The 23,452-nt window shown below is 51.0% G+C and overlaps 1 protein-coding gene across 17 annotated transcripts in view; it reads right to left on the bottom strand.

Moving 5' to 3' along the window:
• Positions 1 to 4,775: 4,775 nt before the first annotated feature.
• Positions 4,776 to 23,452, bottom strand: part of BOC (BOC cell adhesion associated, oncogene regulated) — a 99,882-nt gene continuing 81,205 nt past the window's right edge. For 13 of the 17 annotated variants that reach the window (XM_044941826.2, XM_044941838.2, XM_044941829.2 and 10 more), the window contains 15 exons: positions 21,682 to 21,825; positions 20,117 to 20,410; positions 19,487 to 19,759; positions 17,501 to 17,808; positions 13,395 to 13,557; positions 12,875 to 12,985; positions 12,234 to 12,440; positions 11,706 to 11,887; positions 11,176 to 11,281; positions 10,775 to 10,897; positions 8,458 to 8,679; positions 7,485 to 7,720; positions 7,236 to 7,393; positions 6,554 to 6,747; positions 4,776 to 5,530 (listed from right to left, as the gene is read on the bottom strand). In XM_044941826.2, coding sequence (XP_044797761.1) covers positions 5,343 to 5,530; positions 6,554 to 6,747; positions 7,236 to 7,393; positions 7,485 to 7,720; positions 8,458 to 8,679; positions 10,775 to 10,897; positions 11,176 to 11,281; positions 11,706 to 11,887; positions 12,234 to 12,440; positions 12,875 to 12,985; positions 13,395 to 13,557; positions 17,501 to 17,808; positions 19,487 to 19,759; positions 20,117 to 20,410; positions 21,682 to 21,825 — 2,909 coding nt within the window. In that variant the 3' untranslated portion in view covers positions 4,776 to 5,342. The remainder of the gene's footprint in view (positions 5,531 to 6,553; positions 6,748 to 7,235; positions 7,394 to 7,484; positions 7,721 to 8,457; positions 8,680 to 10,774; positions 10,898 to 11,175; positions 11,282 to 11,705; positions 11,888 to 12,233; positions 12,441 to 12,874; positions 12,986 to 13,394; positions 13,558 to 17,500; positions 17,809 to 19,486; positions 19,760 to 20,116; positions 20,411 to 21,681; positions 21,826 to 23,452) is intronic. The other 4 variants (XM_044941856.2, XM_044941864.2, XM_044941865.2 and 1 more) reach the window with 4 other exon arrangements.

Below are 23,452 nucleotides of genomic sequence, written 5' to 3'. Positions count from 1 at the left end.
GAGGGTCAGACACGACTGAGCGACTTCACTTTCCCTTTTCACTTTCATGCGTTGGAGAAGGAAATGGCAACCCACTCCAGTGTTCTTGCCTGGAGAATCCCAGGGACAGGGGAGCCTGGTGGGCTGCCGTCTCTGGGGTCGCACAGAGTCGGACACGACTGAAGCGACTTAGCAGCAGCAGCCTCTGCAGTGAAGGTGGGCAAGGGGGAAGATACTAGGTGTTATGTCCCTTCCTTTAATGTGCATTCAGATTTAGTGAGAATGTACTTATGAGCTATATAGGAAAAGGAGGTATCTTACCTTAGAATTCCAGCCATGAGCCCTGTAGGGTATGAGTGACTGATGGCCAGTTAATCAGTTACCCTCTAAAGGGGATTTTTGCATGTAAGAGTTGCTTATTAGCACAAAGGGACACATTTCCAATGGGGAGGGGGGTAGGATTTCAGTGGAAGAAGTGAAAGTGAAAGAAAGTGAAAGCGAAAGGGAAGTTGCTCAGTTGTGTCTGACTCTTTACAACCCCATGGACACCAGGCTCCTCCATCCATGGGATTTTCTAGGCAAGAGTACTGGAGTGGGTTGCCATTTCCTTCTCCAGGGAATCTTCCCGACCCAGGGATTGAACCCAGAGTGGTGGCTATTTTAGATTGACTGCAAGGCAGGCACACCTAAGAGAGCAATGAAGACAGAAGTTTCCATATTCCAAATGATGCTTAAAGCAGGGAGGTGTTTTCTCTCAACAGGGCAACGCCTTCCAGGGCCCTCGGAAAGCAGATACTGAGGCAAGAGCAAGGGTCACTGAACTGATCCAAGTCCAAGCCGAAAGGATTCAGGCCTTAAAGGAAGAGATTGCTCTTTTGCATAAGAAAGGTGGTCTCCTCCTGCCCCCGATTCATCACCCACAAGAGAATGAATGAAGTCCCAGGGCCTTTAAGTTTGCTTTCTCCTCAAATCCATCCATGATTTGACACAATTCAACAGAAGTTCTGCTGTCTGCAACAATCCTACTGTTTTAAAGTGAACGTATCTGAAAGTCTAAAACCAGATCCAGTCATGTAGTTTTAATGATTTCTCCCCAATTAGTTATCTCAGAACTGACTAATGCTCAACAGCTGCTTATATTGAACTGAACCATTTTAGATGTGCCTGGAACCAACTGGATCAAATATAAAGTCTCAGGAGGCGGTGTCTCAAACCCTCAGAAAGAATCAGTAGTATATCCTATTTTGTAAAATTTGTTTTTTGGTTATCTGACTGTTTAGCCATTGGCAAGAAAATCTATCATTCAGCAAACCATGAGAAAACCTCCTTTTCTTGATGGTTAAATCCTTGGAAAATAAACTTTGTTATCAGGTGTTCTCTGAGAGGACACAAGAGAAAAAAAACCATTTTGCCAATAAATAATATCAGGGAAAAAGAAATACAACTTAGAATTCTGACATTGTTAACTTTCTAAGTCAGTTATTTGAGGGCTCGGGATTCAGGAAATGGATACAAAGAACAGAGCAGTGGCCTTCAGCTGGCATAAAGCAAGAAATAATCAGCTTCCTGAATCACCCAGAGTTTTAGCAAACTCCTCAGCTCTGGGTAGAGCAGAGAAGTGTGTTTTGCAAAATGGTTAAGGAGGCTCTTCTCTGAAGGTGTCTGTAACTCTACCAGCATTTCCTATAGTTTCTCACATCCTGTGCCTTTCTTTTTCTGGTTCTACTTGGGTCATTTGCTGGCTTTAATACAGATAAGGAAGTAATGAAATAGATTCCAGCACTGAGAGATCATCTCTAATAATAACTTTTGATTGTACGTAACGTTTTGGGAGTATCCGTTTGGTTTGGGGGTAAGTGGTCATTGGAATTCATCTAAGAATGATTTCACCAACAGTTGGATTCCTGTTAGTAACAGGTCCAGTAACAGGTCCACTTTAATGACAGCCTCTCTGGAGGCTGTCCCAGAATAGAAATTGGTTATTGAAAAGGAAAGGTAAAGAAGACAATATTGCACCAATGTAGAAAGTGACTCAGCAAAGTCAAGTCTTCCTAACCTGTGGCTAGCCTGCTGATCTGCCTGCCAAAATTATAAACAGGACTTGGGTTCTTTGTTGGAATGTATATGTTAGAGGTGGCCACCTGGCCTGCTGTGTCTGAGATCCTTTTATCTCCCTATTTAAGAAGTCCAAATAGCTTACCATTTGTGCCTGTCAGCACAGAGCTCTGACGCAGTAGCCTCTCCACTGGACAGCACCCTTTACTTCCTTCTGTTCTTCACCCTAAACTGTGTGTGCCCTTCAAGCATTTAAGAAAAATATGTTAGTCTTAGCTCTGTTTTTAATTTTTATGTAGGAATAAATAAGTAAAATAATATCCCACCCAATTTCTAAGGGTCAGGAATCTGGGAGCCACTTAGCTGGGCCTTTCCAACCTGCATCTCCCATGAGGTTGCATTGGGGCTGTGTCCATCGAAGCTTGGCTGGAACTGGAAGGGATACCACCAGACCTACTCACTCAACTGGCTGGCCGGCCACCACCCTGAGCAGCTGCCTGCATACAGGGAGTGGTCCTGGAGGGGACACTGTCCCTTGCTGTGGTGAGAGCCAGGGTAAATTCCACTATTTTCCTGGGCCTCATTATCAGATAAATGAGAGATTAAGACAAGCTCTGAGGCTTCCTCTCATTCTGAAATCCTAATTCAGAATGAATGAATTCGGTCTATAGAAGGGCCACGTCAAGGATTCATGTGTGTATCAACTTAGGAGTAAAACCGGTCAGGATTATTACGTTTTGTCCAGTTGAACCAGACAAAAATCACTAAAGTTTACAAATATTAAGCTTTCATACAGTATGTTTGGAATTTGACAATACAGTTAATTCATTCTTACTTTGTATTAGACAAATAGAGGTAGCTTTAGTTTAATTTCATTGATCCCAGGCTCAGTCCTGCATCTATAACTAAGTATGAGCATCTGAGTCTTTGGCAGGTTTACTATCACACAGGAGAGCACCAGGGTGCGGCCTTGACTAGGGACAGATGGAAAGCTGTCCCAGTTTCCTGAGCAAACTCTTCTCTGCCTCTTGCTGTGCCCTTAGAGAGGGCAGCCACCTCTGAGAGAGGCCAAAAATCAGTCTGAGTTATTTGTGGGTCAGTTGTTATCATTAAATATCAGCATTGAAAGAAGAAGAAACTGTAGAGTCCAGCCCCTCTGTCAGAACTTCATAGGAAACCCAGTTACTCGTTTTGCCAAGACAGCCTATTCTGTTGGGCAGCTTAGGTCTCTTAGCCAAGAGCTGAACTCTGCACCCTCACTAGCTCCCACACACCTAAGTCCTACTCTTCCTTTTGATTGTTGACTGAGTCAGACTTTTAAAAGACACTACGGTAATTAACCTGAATCTAAAGAAATGCAAAGTACAATGCAATATAAATTGTTTTTTCTAGGTTAAAATTTAAAGGCCTGGTACCCTAACCTTTTCCTGCAATTGGCTAAATATGCACATTTATCTTGTTTAATCTGCCTTAGAAGTGCCTTTTCTTTCCCAGGACTTTTTTGGGGAGCTAAAAGCATTCAGTGTTGTTATTTAAAACTACTTTCCACACAGCACTGGAACATACCACTTCCATCCATAGCATTCACCAAAACTTACTTTGACAACCAGTAAGCATAAAAAAAACAAAAAAAACAAAAAAAAACACACAAAAAAACGAAGATTTAAAAAAGCCAGTGGGCTAGGTGAGTTACAGCCCAGATTTGAGAGGTGAGACTTGTCCCCCTCCTCCTCTAGGCCCTCCATGCCAGATTTTATCGGAAGTCACAATTCTGCCAGAAATCTGAATCTTCCCTGCTTCTTCAGTCTTGTCTGAAGTCTTCTCTTCCCTGCTCTGTTTCTCCTTTCCTATAATTTCCATATTCCTTACAGTCCTTCATTTCTTAAAATATTTTAAAAATACTGCTTTTCTAAAAACCATGTTCCAATTTAGCTGCTGGATGGAGAAAGGCTGCAAGAACTATTTTTGCCAGCAGAGGGTGCACTTGTCCAGAATCATCAAAGTCACTCCTGGGGCCTTCCTAGGACTTTGTTTATCCAATTCGTGACTAGAGTGTGAAGCTAGGGTCTGCCATTGATGACTCTTAACAGGATTAAGTGTCTCAAGTGGCATTTCATCTGTAACTCAATTCTACTGAAATCTAGAAGATACATTTCCCTCCTGAAAACAGTTAAAAGTGTGTTAGGGCTCTCAGCAAAAAGCTTTGGCCTCCATTTTACCACTTGTACATACAAAGGTTGATCCTGTGGTTGGAGGGCAGTGAGTAAACGTTCATTTTAAACAACTAGTGAGTAAAGTCCTCCGGCTACGTTGGTGTGTCTTTGGGAAAAAGGGAAATGAATTTTACCAGGCAGCGTACATTCAGGTGTAGCACAGCACTTCACTAAATGGTATTTGAGAGAAAATACTTAGTCAGCACACACCTGCATAGAAAAGATGAGTCTCATTCCTTCGAGCTGCCCAAAGCTTTACCTCAAGTCCAGTCAGAGAACGGTGCATCTGCTTCTCCTCGCCCAATGTACCCTGTCCCCCTCTTGGACAGACAGTTACCACGCATCTGCATTGATGAAAACACAACTGACATTCAATTTTTAAAAGAACAAAACCAGAAACAGTTGCCGCCTTTTCCAGATCTCTCCTTGACGGATCTGAAAACGTTGCAAGTGGATGTTTCTTCAAATGCTCAGACTGAATCCTAACATCTGAGGAGAATGCTGACTCATACATGACTAAGCTGAAGGTTATAGGGAAGACTAAACATTTATTTAGACATTACAGTGTTTATTTTTACAGAGATATGTTGTCACAGATTATTGCTTCTGGAAGGTTTGCTAATGCTCACAGTACTATACACATCTCGGTCTATCTCACGGGCATCTCGGGAAAACGTTGCCAGCAGCACCAGATCCAGCTGCCGTCACGGGTGGCTCCAGCTCTGAGGCCGTGGCGCTGGCTTTGTTTCTCTCACGGTCACTGTAGATGGTGTGCCTAGGAGTCCTCCTCCCACAGGCTTTTCTGTGGGTCTGCTGCACCCCCACCCCCTGGGGCAGTGGCACAGGGTCCAAGGGAAATGTTGCCTCCTCAGACTGTGTTGCTCTTCGCCTGTTGATGCCTGTTCTGTTGTGGCTTGTTTTCCATCTCAGACCTCAGTGGGGAGGACTTGCTGTGTCTCTCCAGAATTATAAAAACATATACATTTATTTACAAGTGCATAAATACATAAATATGGCTATTATAGAAAAATAAATACCAATTTCTTCTCTTTAAAAAAAAATAATATATAGTCTTTGTGGGGTATCAGCTTCTGCCTAAATTGTAGGAGGTGGTGTTTCAAAAGACACGTGCACTGGTGGGCTCGGGGAGAGCCGCACCCCGAGTTCCTGCCCCGCATAGGACCCCGAGGGGTGCTGGGGACACCAGTCTCCTCTCCCCACGGGGCAGGAGTCGGGACTGTCCACCTCTTCAACCGGCACGAGGCCCAGGCAGCACGGGGGTCCTGAGGGGAGAGAGAAGTGGGCAATGTTAGGGTCCAGACTGACCAGGAACAGCGCTCAGTCTCTGGAAAAGAAGTTGGCTACATGGCCTTAAAGGAGACACAGAGACCCACAGCTATCGATACACAAGAACAGCTGCACTCCCTCTAGGGACAGTCACAGACCTGGCATGGTCCACTTCTTACCCACGTCCCACCTGCCCTTTTCAGTGGTGGAAGCGGAGACCCTCCTGCATTTACCCTGTAACTGGGGGGGGGGGGGCGAAATGAGGGGGCTAAGCCCAGGAACTGTGCAAGACAGTCCTACTCTCTCCAGGTGTGGGCTGACAGTCCAGCCTCCCCATGCTTTCTGGCCGTGAGTGTCTCACTCACAACTGTGCCTGTATTGGAATTTCATCTCCCAGAGCCAGGGTCCAGGATCTGCATGTGACCTAGCATCCACTCCATGAAGGCTAAGAAACATCAGCTCATTCTCTGAACCAGCCTGTACCCAACCAGGTATCAAAAAGATGGACACAAAGAAAGCCAGTGGCTGGGCTGGGGGGCACTGTGCATTGAGTCCCCTGGAGGGAAAGTCTGGTGGAAGCCAAGAGTTCTATGACGTGAGAACTTGGCTTCTTAATGATGGGTACAACCTCATTCCTTAATAAGGACGTAGGACCCAGCAGAGCAAGGTACTTCAGAGTGATGAGAAAGTGCCCCTTAGTTTGATGAAAGGGGCAGCAGGAATTTGCAAATTGCCTTGAAATGCTGAGACCAAAAAGGTTTCTTTCTCTGAAATGGAGAAGTACCCTTTCTCAGTCTCTGAGCACACAGCTTGGACCTAACGGACACCCTCCTGCAGATCTGCTGGGCCTTCAGCAGGGAAGGAGGCGGCCAGCTCCCCTTCACATCCCCATCCTGGATATACAAGCTGTGGATGGTCTTTACCAAGCATCACCCTCAAGCATCACTGTTCTCTCCCTGCCTCATGTCACTCCTGGGGCATGGATGTCTATCTTATTTCACCCTGCCCTTGGCACTGACCTGGGTGAAAAACAGGGTCCCACATGGCTTCCAGCCCAGGACTCTGGGGTACACTCCTCATGCCTGGCTGGCCCGTGGCTTCAGGCTGCTCCTGGAGGTGGTGGCAGTCCCGGTGTGGCGGGGGCAGCTGGTGAGCTGAGTCATCGGGCAGTGTATACAGGAAAGCGCCCTCGTCTGGGTTAGACCTGGGTGCTCTGCATGCACAGAAGCAGACGGGGGAGGGGTGAGGGAGGGGAAGAGTGGGCCTGGATCCCACATCCCTGGCTGCTCCCCTGTCTGTGGGCACCAGAGCTAGGTAGAGCTCAGACAGGGCAGGGGCTGCTCCCCTCAGGACATCAAGAGTGCCACATCATCACTTGCACGGGCAAGTCTAGTCTATTTCCATTTGATTCCATGTGTGTCCCGAGTATGTGAAAGGATGTGGAGTCAGGTGTCCAGGGGCCTGTGGATATAGCCAGCTGTGTGGCGCTGCTCTGGACTGACAAGCAAGGGGAGAACTTCTGAGCAGAAAAGGCATCATAATTGCAAACACAACAACTCCCTCTCAGAGTCCAGTGGAGCAAGCTGTCACAAGGGGATCCCTGAGGGGCACAATAGGGCTCCCCTCTCAGTGACTGATGCCGGGTTTGGGGAGCCAGGAAGAAAGCAAGCTCTGAGGCTCAGGAGTGGGAGGCCGGGGTACCTGGGAATCTGTGGACTGTGGGGGTCGTATCCATTGCCAAGAAAGGTCTGCCTCAGCACGCTGTTCACATCCTCCTGCTGCTCAAAGAGTGACGAGAAGGTCACATCAGAGTCCAGGTAACTTTCCCGTTCTTTGTTCAGCAGCCCAGGATTGAGAGCCTGGGAGGGAAGAAGTCCCAGGAGGCGGCCCGGCCACCCCTCCGTGGCACCCCATACCTGTGCGCCCACGCTGCTCCCAGAGCCACGTTACCTGCTGAAGCTCCCCTGGACAGTGCTGCTGTGGCTTCACGCCTGGGTAGCCCATGGCAGCTACAGGGCAAGCCCTGTTCACGCGTACCCCGTTGGCACAGGCCCGGCCATTGGTGCCACTGAGGTAGGGCTGCCCAGTGGCCCGGTGGCCTGGGAGCCCTCCCAGTGGTACCATAGTGTACTGGCAGGAGGAGGACAGAAGGGCACTTCGAGGAAATCCCAGGTCTGTTGTATGCTCTGGAAGAACACAAGACAGAGCTATGTTTAGGTCAAGGAGGCCTGGGGCAGCTGGTAAAAAAGTCCCATATGAATCTCAGAAAACTCCTGAGGATTTAACGTCAAATAAGGTAGGCAGGGAATTGACACTGCCCCAGGTGAGAGAATATTCTCCCAGAAAATTCTTCCTATCACCCCCTTCCTCACAGCTAGACTTTATTTATTGCAGTAGGAGAGGAGACGTAGGACCAGGGTCTGGGAGAACACAGTGGTAAGTGAACAGAAGGAGCGCAATATTTAAATGAAGCCAGGTGACCAGATGCGTTGCCATTTGAAGCAGAACTCAGTGGATAACTCAGTGGATAACTCAGATTAACCGAGGGTTAGGGGGCAGCTCAAGGCAGCCGCAGACCTGAGGAGGCAGGCAGAGGCAGGGTCAGCGTGTGGCCAATCGGCAGCTTCACAGAGTAAAAGGAGACAGAACCTAGGTAAGCGCTGAGCCCCCGGGAATGCCGTGACGACAGAGCAACTCCCACTCCCTCCTCTCCCCCTTCCAAGACCTGTGAGCATCCCATGCCTCTCCCATCCCTCTGGAGGACCCACCAGGAACCTGAGCTCCCATCAGCACGAAGCAGGGTGCCTGGGATCCAGCTCCCTGGGACCCAGGCAGAGGCCTCCTTGGGGGCTGCAAGGCCCCACCTCCTCTCTCCCTGCCCCGGGGTCCTTCCCCTTGGTGCTGAGGAGGGTCACTCACTCACTTTGCTTAGACCAGGCCCTCCACAAGCAGAAGGGGATGAAGGCAACGATGATGAGGACGACAGAGCCCAGGACGACCCCAACGATCAGATAGGGCAGGTCACTGGAGCGGGCCACCATGGCCCCCGTGCCCACTGGCCGCTCCATGGTTTCAGGGGGTGGTGGCTGAGGTGGGGCCAGAGTTGGGGGTGGAAGTCGACCGGGCTGACCAGAAGACTTCCGAGCTGTAATGGGGACAAAACTCACATCAGCCTCTATTTCTTTGACGTTTCTTTCATGACAAATAGGACAACAATACCCCGATTCCACAGGTGTGAGAAATGGGGTCAAACTCATAAGGCAGTGCCTCTGGTAGAGGAGTGTGGTGTCCAAGCTCAGCACGAAACAGACATCTAATGTGAAACTGGGTGTGGCTGAAGAAACTTGACCCTTACATTTCAAAATATATCCTGAAATATTTATAGACCAAGAGCGAGGGTCAGGCTGGATTTTGGGGCAGAAGTGTTATAGGAACTTTCTAAAAGAATAGCTGGGGATCTTTGGGAAGAGAATATTTAAAAATGCAGGAAACCAAAAAGAACTGAAAATGAAGAACTTCCATGTGAAGCTGCTATTCCTGGGCACACTGGAGATGCAAAGCCACGGGTCTGAGCTGGGACATGGGTTTGGGCTCGTGGACCGACAGTGCTTGGGAAACACCAATCCCAAGTCCGTGAGGTGGCACCTCCTCATCCTTCTGCTCTCATCAGGGTGTGGCTGACGCCGTCAGCTCCTTTCCCCAGCTGTCTTTCCCCTGAGTTTCTGATACAACAGTCCTCTGGGTTTCCCACAACCTCTCGGAATGCTGCTGCTGCTTGTATTCCTCTCTCCTTGCCCTTTTCTTCCTGTCTCTGCTTCAGGCACCGACAAGTCCTCCTGGTCCCGCTCAGTCTACACTCTCTCTTCTTCTTCACTCTATTCTGTTCCCACGATTTCAGCCTATATCCTGACAACTGCCAAATACCCTCACGCAGGGCCCTGCCTGGGCATGAGACCTGCTCCCTCACAGGACACCTGCATTCCAGTGTCTCAGAAGAGCCAGACTTGGTGCGTCTCCAAGTGGTTCACACCTCGCTCCTTCCACCCGGGATGGGGTTCTCTGCTGGTCTCCCCATCTCGATAAATGGCACCTCCACCTGAGTGCCACCTCAGCTCAAAACCTCAAGTTTACCCTGAACTCCTTTTGCTCTCTCTCAGCCTCAACGCACCACGTCCCTGGTCCTCCCTATACGTCCTCAGAAAAAGAAACTCACACCCACCCTCCTCTTCACCTTTGCTTCATGGCCCCAGTTGTCGCCCCTCAGTTCTGCACAGTCACCTTCCTGACAAATGCAACGACGACCCTTCTCCACCTCACAGCCCACGGGGTCCTTGATGATCCCACTGCCTCCCAGTGTCCCTGGCCTCTTCTCTGAGCGCTGCCCCCTCTCGCTTCCAGTGCCACACACTCCTACCAGATGGAGGTACGTGCAGGCTTGTCCTGTCCCCCAGGCGGCTCCCTCCACCCGGCTGAAGGCTCAGTTCTTCCAGAAGACCCTTGCAAAGCCCATGTAAAGGCTCTGTCCTCTGCCCTGGGCACTTTGTGTCACCTGAGAGGGGACTGCTGGCTGTGTGTGCACCCCTCACTTCCCTGCACGAGACAGACAAGGGCAGGAAGGGCACACGGGAGACAGAGTGAGCTGACGTCACAGGAAAACTGACTGTTTCCTTGTCTCCATCCTCCAGATATACTTGTCCAGATTGTTTTCTTACAATCCACCTTTCAGTGTTTGCAAAATGGAAATATCTATCCACTTGACTAAGTGCTAAAATTTAACATGTTTCAGTGCAGGGAGAGAGTCTGGCCTTGTAGTTAGATGAACCTGGCCCACAGCGTGCTCCGCCACTAACTGGCTGTGTGACCTTGGTCAAGGTATAACATGTCCTGATGCTTGGTTTCTCTCATGGGGTTGTAGTTAAACTAAGTAAACCAACCAGCGTAAGTACCAGATGTTATCATAGGAATAAAGTGTTTATAGAAAGCTCTCAAGACCGGGTTCTAGTCCATGAGATCACGTATGAGTTAAATCCCAAGTTCCATGAAACTGTCATGATGGCATCCCCATTGGTACTTGATAAGAGGCACAGGCCAATGAACAGATGGGTAAAAGTGGCAAAGCTGGGGGATACTTGGAAGATAAGGAGTCATTCCGGAGAAGAGAAACCCAGCACACACAGCGGTGGCTTTGCCCAACCTGCTGGGAAGAGCAAGAGGAGAGTGGCGAACCCCAAGAGACTCACCTTTGGTCTCACAGATCATCACGTTGCTGAACTCGCTCTCCCCTCCTTCATTGAAGCACTGCATCTTAATGTCATAGGAGGTCTCTGGCTGGAGGTGGCTGATGGAATGCCAGTATCGATCCCCTGGGGGAGAGACCGAGAGAGTCAGAGGTGGTGATCGTGCACATGTTTGCTCGCTGCCCACTGGAGGAGGTGTTCTGGAGGCCCATCCACGGTCCTGCTGTGCCATCACCCTGGGAAGGAAGCATGAGGGCCTATGAACCCAATGACCCCAAGTACATCATGGAAGAGCCAACACTATGGGGCATGCTAGCCCAGGTTTTCTCCTTTCCCCAGCTTCTGGCTCCCCTGACAATAGGGGAACCTACCTCACACGGGAAAACCTCACAAGGGTTCCTCACCTTCCACCATGTCCTTCTTGTAGTCACTGTCGTTGTCACTGTCTGTGGGTCGGTAATAGATATAAAAGCCATGGATTGGGGTGTTGTTGTTACTTGCTGGGATATACTGCAGGGAATAAAGAAGAAACAAGTTGACAATGGAGCAGAGAAATCATCATGTGAGCAGAACCACTGGTGGATGGAAATATTACCCAGCCTAGAATTCACTGGGGACCCAGACAGACATTTCTGATGATCTCCAGGCTCTCTGGACAATGACATAGAGATTACTCGTTATTTTACGTAGCCTAGGAGTCCCCAGCTTTTAGAGAAACAAACTGCCATTTCTTCCGAGTCCCCTCTGAAGCTTCCTGGGTATTGTGAGGGTGAGCCTCTCGGGCCCAATTCCCAGGAACACCTAAGGGGAGGCAGCTTAGGATGAGCCAAGGGAGGGAGAAAGGTGACTCCTTCCTGCCCACACTGCCGTCCACTTCTGTCCAGGACACAGCTTGGTCCCGTCACTCCACTGCCGGCTGCACCAGACCACTCACCATCCACTTGAGCATGATGGTGGTCTCGTTGACGGCATCAGTGAAGGTGATGTAAGGGCCTGCCACGGGCCTCTCGTACACTCGGCTGCTGTAGCCTGACACCACGTAGGGCCGGGAGGGGGCGCTGGGCTCGCTCTCCCCGAGCATGTTCAGAGCCCGGACTCGGAACTTGTAGGAGGTGCCTGGGGAGAGAGACTCCTTGAACCGGGGGCCGGGAGACACCACCTGCCTCCCGCTCAGCCCATGCAGGCTGAGGACCTAGAGGGGTCTTCTGGGCAGTCTTTCCCCAAAAGCAAGCCCTAAAGGACTCTAGAACTCAGACCCTCATCAGAAAAGAGCCAGAAGGTGGTTTGGGACTATTTATGGAAAGAGGGAGGCAGAGGGGGCTGAGGTAACATGACCAAGAATGGCCACGAGAACCTGGTGGTGGGTGGGGGACAAGCAGAGAGAAGACCCTCCAAAGCTTCCCTTCTCCTCCAGGGAGCTGGCGGCTGCCAGGGGACAGAGGGCAGTTGGCCAGGGCCCTACCTTTCTCTAGGCCTGTGATCTCCACCGAGAGCCGGGAGGGAGGGATAGCGCTGGTGGCTAGAATCCAGTCTCCCACTTTCTTCAGCTTCTTGTACTCCACACGGAAGGACTGGATGGGGAAGCCACCATTCCCACGGGGAATCCAGGTCACATACACTGAAGTCTCAGAGGCCATGGAGATAGTAGGCCTGTCTGGAGCTTCTGGAGCTAGAGGAGACCATCCACGTGGCAGGAAGGAAGCGGGAGGGAGGAAGGGATGAGAGGGTGGTGGTAATGTGACTAGACTTGGCCTGTTCCTGACGGGAGCCAGCCCCACCCCACAGCCCTCTACCCTGGTGGGAAGGGAGCCAGCCCCACCCCACAGCTCTCTACCCTGGTGGGAAGGGAGCCAGCCCCACTCCACAGCCCTGCACCCCTGCTGGCCGCATCAGATCCCTGGGCTCCCTGGGTCACTGTCTAGGGAGGAGCTCTTGAAAAGTTCCAGTCCATTATCTCTTCCTGTGGTCAACCGTGGAGAGGCCAGGAGAAGGTCACAAGGACTCCCAGGCCCCACTCACTGCAGCAGTGAGCCTTCTGAGGCAGTGGCCCTGGGTCCCATCCTGATGCTCGCCACCCCGCCCGCAGGGCTGCTGGGGGCTTACGGGACAGGCGGCCATGGTCCGGCTGGCTGCTGCTCTGGGGGCCAGCTCCAGGGTCATCTCTCTGGATCTGCTGCTCCTTGCTGGCCACAATTTCAGGTTTGGGCCGTCGTCCTGGGTAGAAATGGGTTGAGATCAGCACAAGAGAGAATGTGCATTAGGGCTCTCCTTCCATAGTCTTTTCTGCCTGAAGTTCTACTAGGGTGTCTGACAATATCATGCAGATTAACAGATGGCATTAGAAGCGTGGTCTGATTTTTAGCTCCATCTGATGGGCATGGAATTACATGTGGCCCCCAAGTGTGAAGGGGGCAAAGGAATGCCAGAGGTCAGCTGGTACCTCTCCTGACGGGAGGTGGGACCGCAGCCTCGACAGGGCACACAGACCACAGGGAGGCAGAAGCCAGAAGGAAGATAAAGTTCAAGGTGAACAGCTGGAGCAAGGTGAACAGGGCTTCCATCTGACCTTGTAGGACTGCTCAGGCCCACGGAGACCCTAAGCCAGGGAATACTGGACCCTTACCAGTTCGGAAGGTGACCATGGCCGTCTGGCCTTCGCCTGCACAGTTGTAGGCCGCCATCTCCACCTCATACAAGCTCCCAGGGTCTAGTCTGGTGAGGGTCAGGCGGTGTTGGCTGGCTGGAATGCCAGAGATGGTCCAGTCATCAGAGGAGTTGGTGACCTGCTAGAGAAGGTGGCTGGTATAAGGACCAGCCTCTTGCATGGAACTACAAGTGGCCACGGTTTACAAGAAAAGCAGAGTTGAGCCCAACAGGGCAGAAGAAAGGGAGGGAGACGGGCAGATTGGCGGGGAGATTGGCCCTACAGAAGGCAGACTGGTCCTGCAAGCCCAGGACATCATCCTTGCTGGGCCAGGAAAGCCAGGCTCCTGGATCCCTCATTTAACAACCTCATGAAAGAAAACTCAGTGGGGAGGCACAAAATGCCCGACTGACACTACTCAGAGTTTCTCCAAAGGCCTCTCCCCCTTTTCTAAAAACATCCCCATTTAACTTCTTTCTCCTTGATCTGCTGAAACCAAACAGTACCCTCATATTCTAATGAGATGACAATGAGAAGGATAAAAATAGCATCAGTGGAAATGGCCACATTTGCTGAGTGCTTGGATGTGCTGGGGCTTCCCTGGTGGCTCAGATGGTAAAGAATCTGCCAGTAATGTGGGAAACCTGTGTTCAGTCCTTGGATTGGGATGATCCCCTGGAGGAGGGAATGGCAACCCACTCTGGTATTCTTGCCTGGAGAATCCCCATGGACAGAGGAGCCTGGTGGGCTACGATCCAAGGGGCTGCAGAGAGTCAGAAATGACTGAGTGACTAACACTAACTTCTATGTGCTACAACACATAGTTACATGCACCAAAAAGCACTTCCATGACAGCAGTCCAAGAGATGGGTGTTAATAGTTCCCACCTCACAAGGAGGGAGGCTAAGGCTTAGAGGGACAAGTGACTTGCCTAAGACCACATCACTAGTGAGTGCAGAAATCTTGGCTTGACTCCAGCAAACAAGCTCATAAACATCACCTACCCTAGAAAGAAAGTCTGGGAGCTAGAAAGTCCTGGGTTCAAATCCCAGCTGTGTCTCTTACCACACACAGATTACCAGCCGGGTGAAACCCTGAGCAATTTGCCTAATCTTCCCGACCCCTAAGCTTTTCACTCCTAAAATGGAGCAAGTTAAATCTCTCAGCCTATTCTGAAGATTAAACCCGATGACTCACTGAAGCTGGCACACAGTAGGTTCTCAACAAGTACCTGTCCTCCCCTTCCTCCCTCAGTGAGGATTTCAACCCTCTTTTTTTTCTACTCCTGCCCTCAGGCCTAGATCAGAACTTAAATACCATGGATGAACCATAACCATCACAGATTACTCTTGAATGGCTTCAATTTCCTAGCTCTGTAAAGAAAAAAAATCAAGGAGCTCCAGACTTCCGGATAGGCGTTGCCGAGAGGCTGTTTCCCCCTCCCCCACCCCACCTTTGAGGACACAGCCTTCCCGCCAACTGTGCACATCTCCAAGAGCCTACTGGGGCCTGAAGCTTTGGTCTGCTGAAGGAATTATACAGCTGGTAGGAAAAGCTCTTACCCCCAAGCAGAATATTCCAAAGTAGAACAAAACCTACTATTCAAAGGCCAGGGATGGTCTGGGCTCATTCATGTCAGGCTTCCAGGATTTGTTCCAAGGGGAGAAGTTTTTACAAACTGAAAATCCCCAATGGTGCTGGAAACCCAAACACAGTAGCCCAGGGTCTGCAGATGCACCAGGAAATGAAAACTGGCTTCATGCATGTGAAAAAGTGAAAATGAGATGAATGACTCCCAGGCTCCAGCAAGAGAGGGGGGCTGAAAAAATACAACCCAAAGGCTGATTTTTGCTTTCAAAGTCCTTTCCTGTGTGATGATCTTTATGACAAGTTAGTCCCTCAAGAATGAAACTGCTTTCAAAACATAACTGTGACTTGGCAAAGTCCACCTAACAGTTCCAAGTGCCCCACAGGCCAGATCCCCACAGCAGCCAGGCCCAGCAGGGCCCTGTCCTCCCACTTCCCCTGCGCCCCTTCTCCCTCGGCCTCCCAGTGCTGGCCTCACTTCACTGGGCTCAGAAATGAAAATAAGAAATGGAATGGCAATTAGTCACTGTCACGCACACTGAGAGGGTGAATGCAGCCTCAGCCTGGTGTTTCCGGATCACCTCGTGTGGCCTCTGCCAGCCTGCCTCTTGGGGAGGCGGTTTTACGGCCACCTATTGGCCCGAAAAATATTATTCTTGCTGTCATGCTGGTTCTTGTCTCCTGGGGACCATGAGCATTTGGCCTGCCCTGATCTTTGTCTCAAACTCTGCGATAGAGGTGTCCAGTTACATGGGGAAATAAAGATTAGGACCATAACCTGGGCTCAACAATACTGCTTTTTGTTAAAAACTCATCCACCCCCTCTGCTAGCTGCCTATGAGGAGGCCAGCAGGCCAAGGGTTAATGAGAAACTGCCTCCTCTCACCCCCACCTAGGAGGCAGCTTGACCACAGGTGCCTCTGTGGACAGGTCTGACCAGAGGTCTCCAAGAGAGCATGGAAAGGGTGAGAAGAGAGCGCTGGGGCTGCCGGGGCCCAGAGCAGGAGGTCAGCTTCTGCAGAGCCTGCAGTGTTCCCTGGGCAAAGCTGGTTTCCTTTGGTTTTGGAGAGGGAAGAAAGTTGATAATGTTTTCAGTTCCACAGTCATATATCTTCCATATTTTCTACCAAGTGCAACTAGCACTTTTACAAGCAACAAATAAATGCATAATAAAATCTAGCATTTATGATACATTAAAAAGTGAAAGTGAAGTCGCTCAGTCCTCTCCGACCCTTTGCGACCCCATGGACTGTAGCCTACCCAGGCTCCTCAGTCCATGGAATTTTCCAGGCAAGAGTACTGAAGTGGGTTGCCATTTCCTTCTCCAGGGGATCTTCCCAACGAGGGATCAAACCCTGGTCTCCCGCGTTGCAGGCAGACGCTTTACTGTCTGAGCCACCAGGGAAGCACTGCTTATCAAATAAGATTTTTAAAAACCCTTTAAGAACAATAGTTTTCTACTGTCTAATGGCCTTGGGCCTCCCTGGTGGTTCATATGGTAAAGAATCCACCTTCAATGCGGGAAACTCGGGTTTGATCCCTGGGTCAGGAAGATCCCTTTGAGAAGGAAATGGCAACCTGCTCCAGTATTCTTGCCTGGGGAAATCCTACAGACAGAGGAGCCTGGTGGGCTACCGTCCATGGGGTTGCAAAGAATCAGACATGACTGAGGGACTAATACTTTCACACTTTTCAATGGCCTTAGGAAGAAAACAGCATGCACCTGGGATAAACAGAAATGTTTCCCAGGATATTTTCTTAAAGGAAATGTCCTTCTCCCCTGGGAGCAGCAGGTGAGAGTATAAGCCCTGAACGAGGGTGGCAGCCTGGGGAGCCCGTCCTGTCTCAGAGGGCACAGTGTTTAAGAGGACAGGCGGGCCCAGTTCTGTCCCTGATCCCATCAGACCCAGAGATTCCCTCCTTGACAGTCCTCAAAACATCTACCTGGACAGACTTCCTTCTGTCAACGAGAAATAGCTGAGGTCTGAACAACAAGATGTGTTTTTTAGCTCAAATCCCTGCTTGCCAAACCTGAGCTGTAAGGAGTCCCGAGAACTGAGGCAGCATTTTGTAGCCCTCAGAGAAAACACTTGTCCACAAATATTTGTTTTCCTGGCTCTAAAGCTAGCTTGCCACGCCAGAGTTCCTGCAGGTATGTAACCAGCAGAGCTTACTTAACAAAACATCAACAACAAATGGCAGAGGAGAGGTGGGGGGATGGTCAACAGGAAGTCTATGAACTCTTGGGACTGGAAGCTGGTTGGTGGGCCTGAGACCTAGAGGCACACCCATGGCTTTTTCTTGAGCCTCTTAGGGCCCCAACACCCAACTCACAGCCAGCTTCCTGGGAGGTGGTAGGAAAGTACGCTGGAGAGCACAAAGGTTGGGATCAGCCTTGGAGACCACCTGAAAGCTTCAGGAGTTCAGTGGGAGATGGGCAGGGTGCAGATACCCCAGCCAGCCTCACAGGGAGGTGGCCGCAATACCCGACGTCATACCTTGCGGTGTTTCACCACGTAGTAGAGGATCGGTGCCCGGCTGCTGCCCTCATGCCGAGGCCGCCACACCAGCTCGTACGAGTCAGTCTTGGACGTGCGGGGCGAGCTGAGGATGATGGGCGCCTCGGCGGGGGCCACCGGCCCCTGATCCCCGGGGCATTGTGGGGAGGCTGGCTGCTCTGATGCCTGGGGCCTCAATAGCCCTGGGTGGCCCTTGGGCATCTGGTCGGGGCCACCAGGTCTGGAGGGTGGCACTGGAGGTGTGACAGTTGCTGACTGAGCATCCCACCATGGTCTCAGGGTGGTGCCTGGAAGACGAGCAGGAGGGAGAAGATAGGGACAAGCAGTTAGTCCCCTGGCCACTTGCTCAGCTGTCCCCCCACAGAGAAAACAGGCAGAGAAATCAGAGGGAAGAGCTGCTTGGGCAAGAAGAGCCCTGGGCTGGGCACCTGAGGGGACATCAGTCCCCTCAATACTCTGCCAGGCTCTGGGGGGACGGAGGGCTGTGCCCCTGCCTGCCAGGGTGGAAAGGCAGCCTGAGGGCCCCTCCCAGGCTTCCTGCCACCAGCCTGTTTTCCTGCATTCACGTGTGTCTTAGCTGAACTCTCTCAATTTGCTCTCAAGGTGCTAGGAGCCCTTTCTCATATCTGTGAGTGCGTGTGTTGGGGGTGGTATGGGGACATGTCCCCCCTCACTGGGGGATACAGTGTGGGCCTCTTCCGGCTCCACTGCGGGGACCTGGAGATGTGAGCTGTGAATGTAAATGTGTCTGAGACTCTCAGAGGCAGGAGGGGCCTCACTCCCTTCAGGAAGGGTCCACGGACTGTGCCAACGCTAGTTTCTGTGGAGCCCTATGCCAAGATCACAGGTGTGAAGCCCTGTACCAAGTTCACAAGATAAAAAATCTCTGGAACTGATGAAGCTCCATAGCAACTGTTGCCGTGGGCCTCTGGATCTAAACCCGCCAGTGCCCTGACCCCACATCAGGTAAAATACCCACCCTACTATCCATCCTATAGCATCCTAACCAATCACCTAATGCCACCATTGCAGGAGGAATTTTCTCTGTCTTGAGGCTATAAAAGTTGACTACTAGCCTGTGAAAGGCTTCAGCTCTCCCTTGAGCCGGCCCACTGTTCTAACAGCATCTCCCACTCTAGTAAACTTTAGTCTCCTCTATTTCTGCCTCATGTCCGGAAATTCTTTTCCAACCTGCACACGGACCATGACAGTTTTTATTACCTGACCTCCTGCACTACAGGTTGGCTCCTGATGATGCTGACTCCGAGTTATTCCTGGTTGTATTTTTCTCCAGTTGATTCTTCAGTAAGTTTTATTTCCTTCCCAGGAAAGTTCTTGAGGGCAGGGTCTTTATTACATTTCTCTGCATGCCCCACATTGCCTAGACCAGTGCTGAGCAAACAGCAGCTCAATCTATACAGACCAGAACATACTAGCCTGTTACTTATATGGAGATGCTTGGTCTTTGCCGAGCAATTGTTAAAATTATGATCGATGCATATGTCAACTGAAATGAATCAAGCTAAGAAAGACAGACATGCTTTGCTTTGTGTTAGAACAGTGGTTGTCAAACTGGGTTCTACAGAACTCTAGGAACTCAAGAGATTCTGAAAACTAAAAGTTTTTTTTTTTTAATACAGTATTTAAATGGGTTATTTGCACTGCTGAAAATCTGCACTTCTGACTTATTAGTAAGTTAATGTAAATTTGAACTTAACTGTGTTAGTTGCTCAGTCGTGTCCAACTCTGTGACAATGACTGAGAAACTAACATTATTAGTTGTAAGTTCAAATTTATATTAACTTACTAACAAGTCTGAAGTACAGATTTTCAGTAGTACAAATGAACCATTTATATATTATATTTAAAGCCATTTTTATTTATTGTACACAGGGGTTTTAAGTTAGATTTCTTGAAGTTCTGTAAATGTTCAGCTGGTGTCCCAGTCCCTTGGATTGCACTCACCTGGCCTGGCGGTCTTCAGCTGGACCACAGCGTGGGCGCTCCCAACCTCATTCTCGGCCATGCACTGGTAGACGCCTTCATCTTCGGGCCCCATGCTGACCACCCGCAGGGCGCGACGGGATAGTCGGAGGCGCTGGCTGGAGGTGAGGGGCACAGCATTCCTCAGCCACAGCACTGAGGGCGGGGGGTTCCCACGCACCTCACAGGTGAGCTTGGCGCTCTGGCCCCAAGGGATGACCAGCTGGGACAGCTCCATGGTGACCTCGGGGGGTTCTGCCAAGAAACCAGAGCAGAGGTAAGGAAGGCAGAGTCCTTCAACCCAGGCCCAGACAGGCTGGGGAGGGGACCGCTGTGGGGAAAGCCTCACTGCTTCCCCATGACACTTGTAGAGGAGAGGAAAGGCCCCACATCTCCTCCATCAGAGTCATAGCTGGGAAGGACTGTCAGCGCCTACATCCTGGTCCCTGGGAGCCAAGGCCTCTTACACTCTCAGTTCTTCCCCACTCACTCACTTGGCATGTGATCTCTCAAAAGGCATGTAACCCTGTCTGAACCATGCTTGTGAGCTTCTAGCGAGGCTATGCAGATAAGAGATGGCCAAGGAGAAGGAGGTCTGTAGGAGGCACTCACCGAACACCTGGACGTTGTAGAGGATGACTGCGGCCCCGGGCTCCCCAACCCCGTTGTCGGCCATGCAGCGGTAGGTCCCCGAGTCCTCCTCGCTGGTGGTGTCAATGAGGAGGTTGCTCAACAGGAAGCGTGTCTTGTTGTAGCTGGCAACACTGGAGCCATCCTTGGCCCAGGTAACCCTTGGGGGAGGGATCCCGCTGGCCACACACTCCAGGATGAGACTCTGGCCTTTGGTGACAACGATGGTCTGGGCCTCTGGTGGGTAGATGATGCGGGCAGCCTCGGCAGTGGAGCCTGGAGGGGCAAAGAGAGAAAGGACCGTGTGTGGGACCAGGATGGGGTGCAGAGGATCCCCTCCACCCTGCTTCAGGTAGCCCAACCCCAGGACGCAGCCTGGAGGGTTGGAATTGGAATCAAACAACCTGGCGGGAAGCATCCTGCTGGGCTGAGTGGGATAGATCTTTAAAGCTATGGTTTGTGTGTGTGCTAAGTTACTTTAGTTGTGTCCGACTCTTTGCAACCCTATGGACTACAGCCCACCAGGCTCCTCATTCCATGGGATTCTCCAGGCAAGAATACTGGAGTGGTTTATCATGCTCTCCTCCAGAGGATCTTCCTGACCCAGGGATGAAACCTGCGTCTCTTATGTCTCCTACACTGGCAGACAGGTTCTTTACCACTCGTGCCACCGGGGAAACACTTTCTGGTTTAAAGATACACATTTCTCATATCCAAAAGCTGATCAAGTATTTCGTCAGGTGCTCAGCTGAGGAGGCAGAGAGCTTTATTTAACATGAGGTAGAAACTGCACAGAACTGATGGAGAGGAGTGCTGCTCTCCTACACGGGACCTTCCTCAGAACCCCACAAAAAGCACACTCTGTGTGATATTTCTTTATGCACCAACCAAGGGCAGCTTCAGTGTTTGTTACGATCTGAAACTTACACAGCTGGGAGTTTGTCTTGAAGAAAAACACAGTATTACAGATACAAAATTAGGTGAGCAAGGACCCATTGAAGTTTTGCTTCATTAGCTTCATGGTAAATCTGCCACTGGTGCCAATTCTAAACTCTAACTCCACATAAGATGTCACTCTACTGAACACACGGGAACCTGGAAAAGTGCCTGCCGCACAGGACTCGCTCAGCCAAGGCACCCGTCGTTCTCACAGAAATGGAGAGTGACATGGGCCTCCAGGGACTGTCCCCAGAGATGCTGGGCGCTTCTGTAGTGCAGACAGAGGAATGCAAAGCACTCCTGGTGGCCTCACACAGGCACAAACGCTCCTGTCATTTGTCCTGCCCCAGAACACACATCCCAACCCGTCCCCCTCCTCTGAAAGTACCACAGCGGAGGAAAGCTCTCAAAAGGCAGAAGTCAGACGACGTCCCTCACATGGCGCTGACACGACCAGTGAGCGTGGCCACTCCCGGACCCTTGACAAGCCCGAGGGCCACATGCAGAGAGAGGCTGGCTGAAGGAGAGACCTCCCACCGCCGCTGAATCCCGAGTCCCGGATGTCCCACCAGCCGCTCCCGCCCCCATCCGCGAGACCCGCCTCTTACGGCGCACGCGCAGCCTGTCGCTGGAGCCTGAGGTCTTCACTTCCTGCGTCACCGGGTTGTAGGCGGCGCACTTGTACATCCCCTCGTCCTCCTGGCTGGCGTTCACGATCTGGAGGTTCCCTGACGGCATGATCAGGTAGTTATCTGAGGGGAGGACAGGGCAGAGGGGCAAGGCGTGAGTGTGGGCCCAGAAGAGGGCAACTTGCAGCTCCCGCGAAGGTTCGGGGCATGTAGGGCAGAAGCCAGGAGCTGACCCGAGTCCCAAGTCCAAACTGAAACCGCTACTCTCCCCATGAAACCTCACACCAAGTGGTACAGAAGTGCCAGGAGTGCCACCACACAAGCAGCTAACAAACTGGCTGGCTGACACCCCACCACCACCCTGAGTTTGTACATAGGCCTGTGGAGGAGCATTTCTTATTTTCAAGGGTGCTCAAGAAGCACGGAAAGCAAGCAGGATTTGGGATCTGCCAAACACTGTGTGATCTTGGGCAGGTTAATTAACCTCTCAGGTCCTGTTTCTTCACTTGTAAGATGGCATGATGTATGCTGCCTCAGAGACTTTTGTTAGGACCGAGAGGCCATGCTGCATAACACGGGAGATGAGCTGATCATTCCTCCAAGCCACCAGGAAGGAGGGAATTGCCTTCAGAATTTCCCATCAGTCTTTATCATGGTCACAACTCTGAGCCATCTCACTGCTGAACTTCTACAGCCAAGGAGGAATATTTTAATCCCCAACCCTAGCCCTCTCCATGAATACCATGGAAGCCCTTCCCTTGGCATTACTGGCCTGCTAGGCTCTGTCTGCTTTTGCATTGAGGTGTCACGGGGTGGGGTCCCAGGGCTGAGTTCAGCTTCTATCCGCAGGGGACAGATTCATAGTATCTGCACACCTGGCAACTAGGGTAGTGTTTGACTTCCTGACAGGCAAAGCACTGGTCATCAGCTCTGAGCTTTCTGGTGGCCTGCCCTTGGCCATCTGGATGTCCCTATAATCTGGCTCATTGAGTCTGGTGCCTGCCTGTCACTGGGCTGCCCCAAGTGTGAGCTGCTTAAGCAAATGCCAAATAGGATGGAAAAAGCCCTTGATTCTTGTGGGATGGGCAGGCCTCCTCCACGGGCCACTGCCAGGGACAGTAGATATTCATACTCTAATCTCTTGGTTATTTCTGAGTGGCAGGATTAGACTTTTGATCTTTAAAAAAATACTTTTTTGTATTTTCTAAAGTAAACATATAACCATAAAGTTTCATAACCAGAAAGTTAACAAAAATATTTAAAAATCTCTAGGGCATTTTAAAAGGTATGCATTTTGAGGTGTAGGGTCCAGCCACAGGGTCTATTTGGCCTTAAGTGCAGGTCATCTGTGGGAGGAAGTGCCCTGTGGGCACTCTGCAGATGAACACTCAGTCTCCCCTGGACCAGCTGTCATGCCCACCGTGGCCTGAGCAGGAAGCTGTGATGGCTGCAACACCAGGAAGACGGGGAGAGGGAAAACCTCAGATTCCACTAGAGAGACTGCTCTACTGTGCAGGGAAGAGCCCCGCCTCCCACCAGGGAGCCCTCAGCTCTAGGAACATCTGGCTCATCAGGCAGCCTTCCAGTGCATGCCTAGTGGCAGGAAGATGGCACGGGGAGGGACTGGAACTCCGAGCTGAGAGCTCTGATCCAGTGGCAACAGCTCAGCAACATCTGGCAGGGCCTCAAAGGATGAGGAGATTCTGAGGCCCTTCAGTATCCTGTAGAGCTGCATCTTAGGATAGCAGAT

The sequence above is a fragment of the Bubalus bubalis genome, chromosome 1 (assembly GCF_019923935.1).
Source record: "Bubalus bubalis isolate 160015118507 breed Murrah chromosome 1, NDDB_SH_1, whole genome shotgun sequence".
NCBI classification, from domain to species: domain Eukaryota; kingdom Metazoa; phylum Chordata; class Mammalia; order Artiodactyla; family Bovidae; genus Bubalus; species Bubalus bubalis.
Note: the sequence above shows the minus strand (reverse complement) of the source record. Positions and strands in the feature narration are given on the sequence as shown.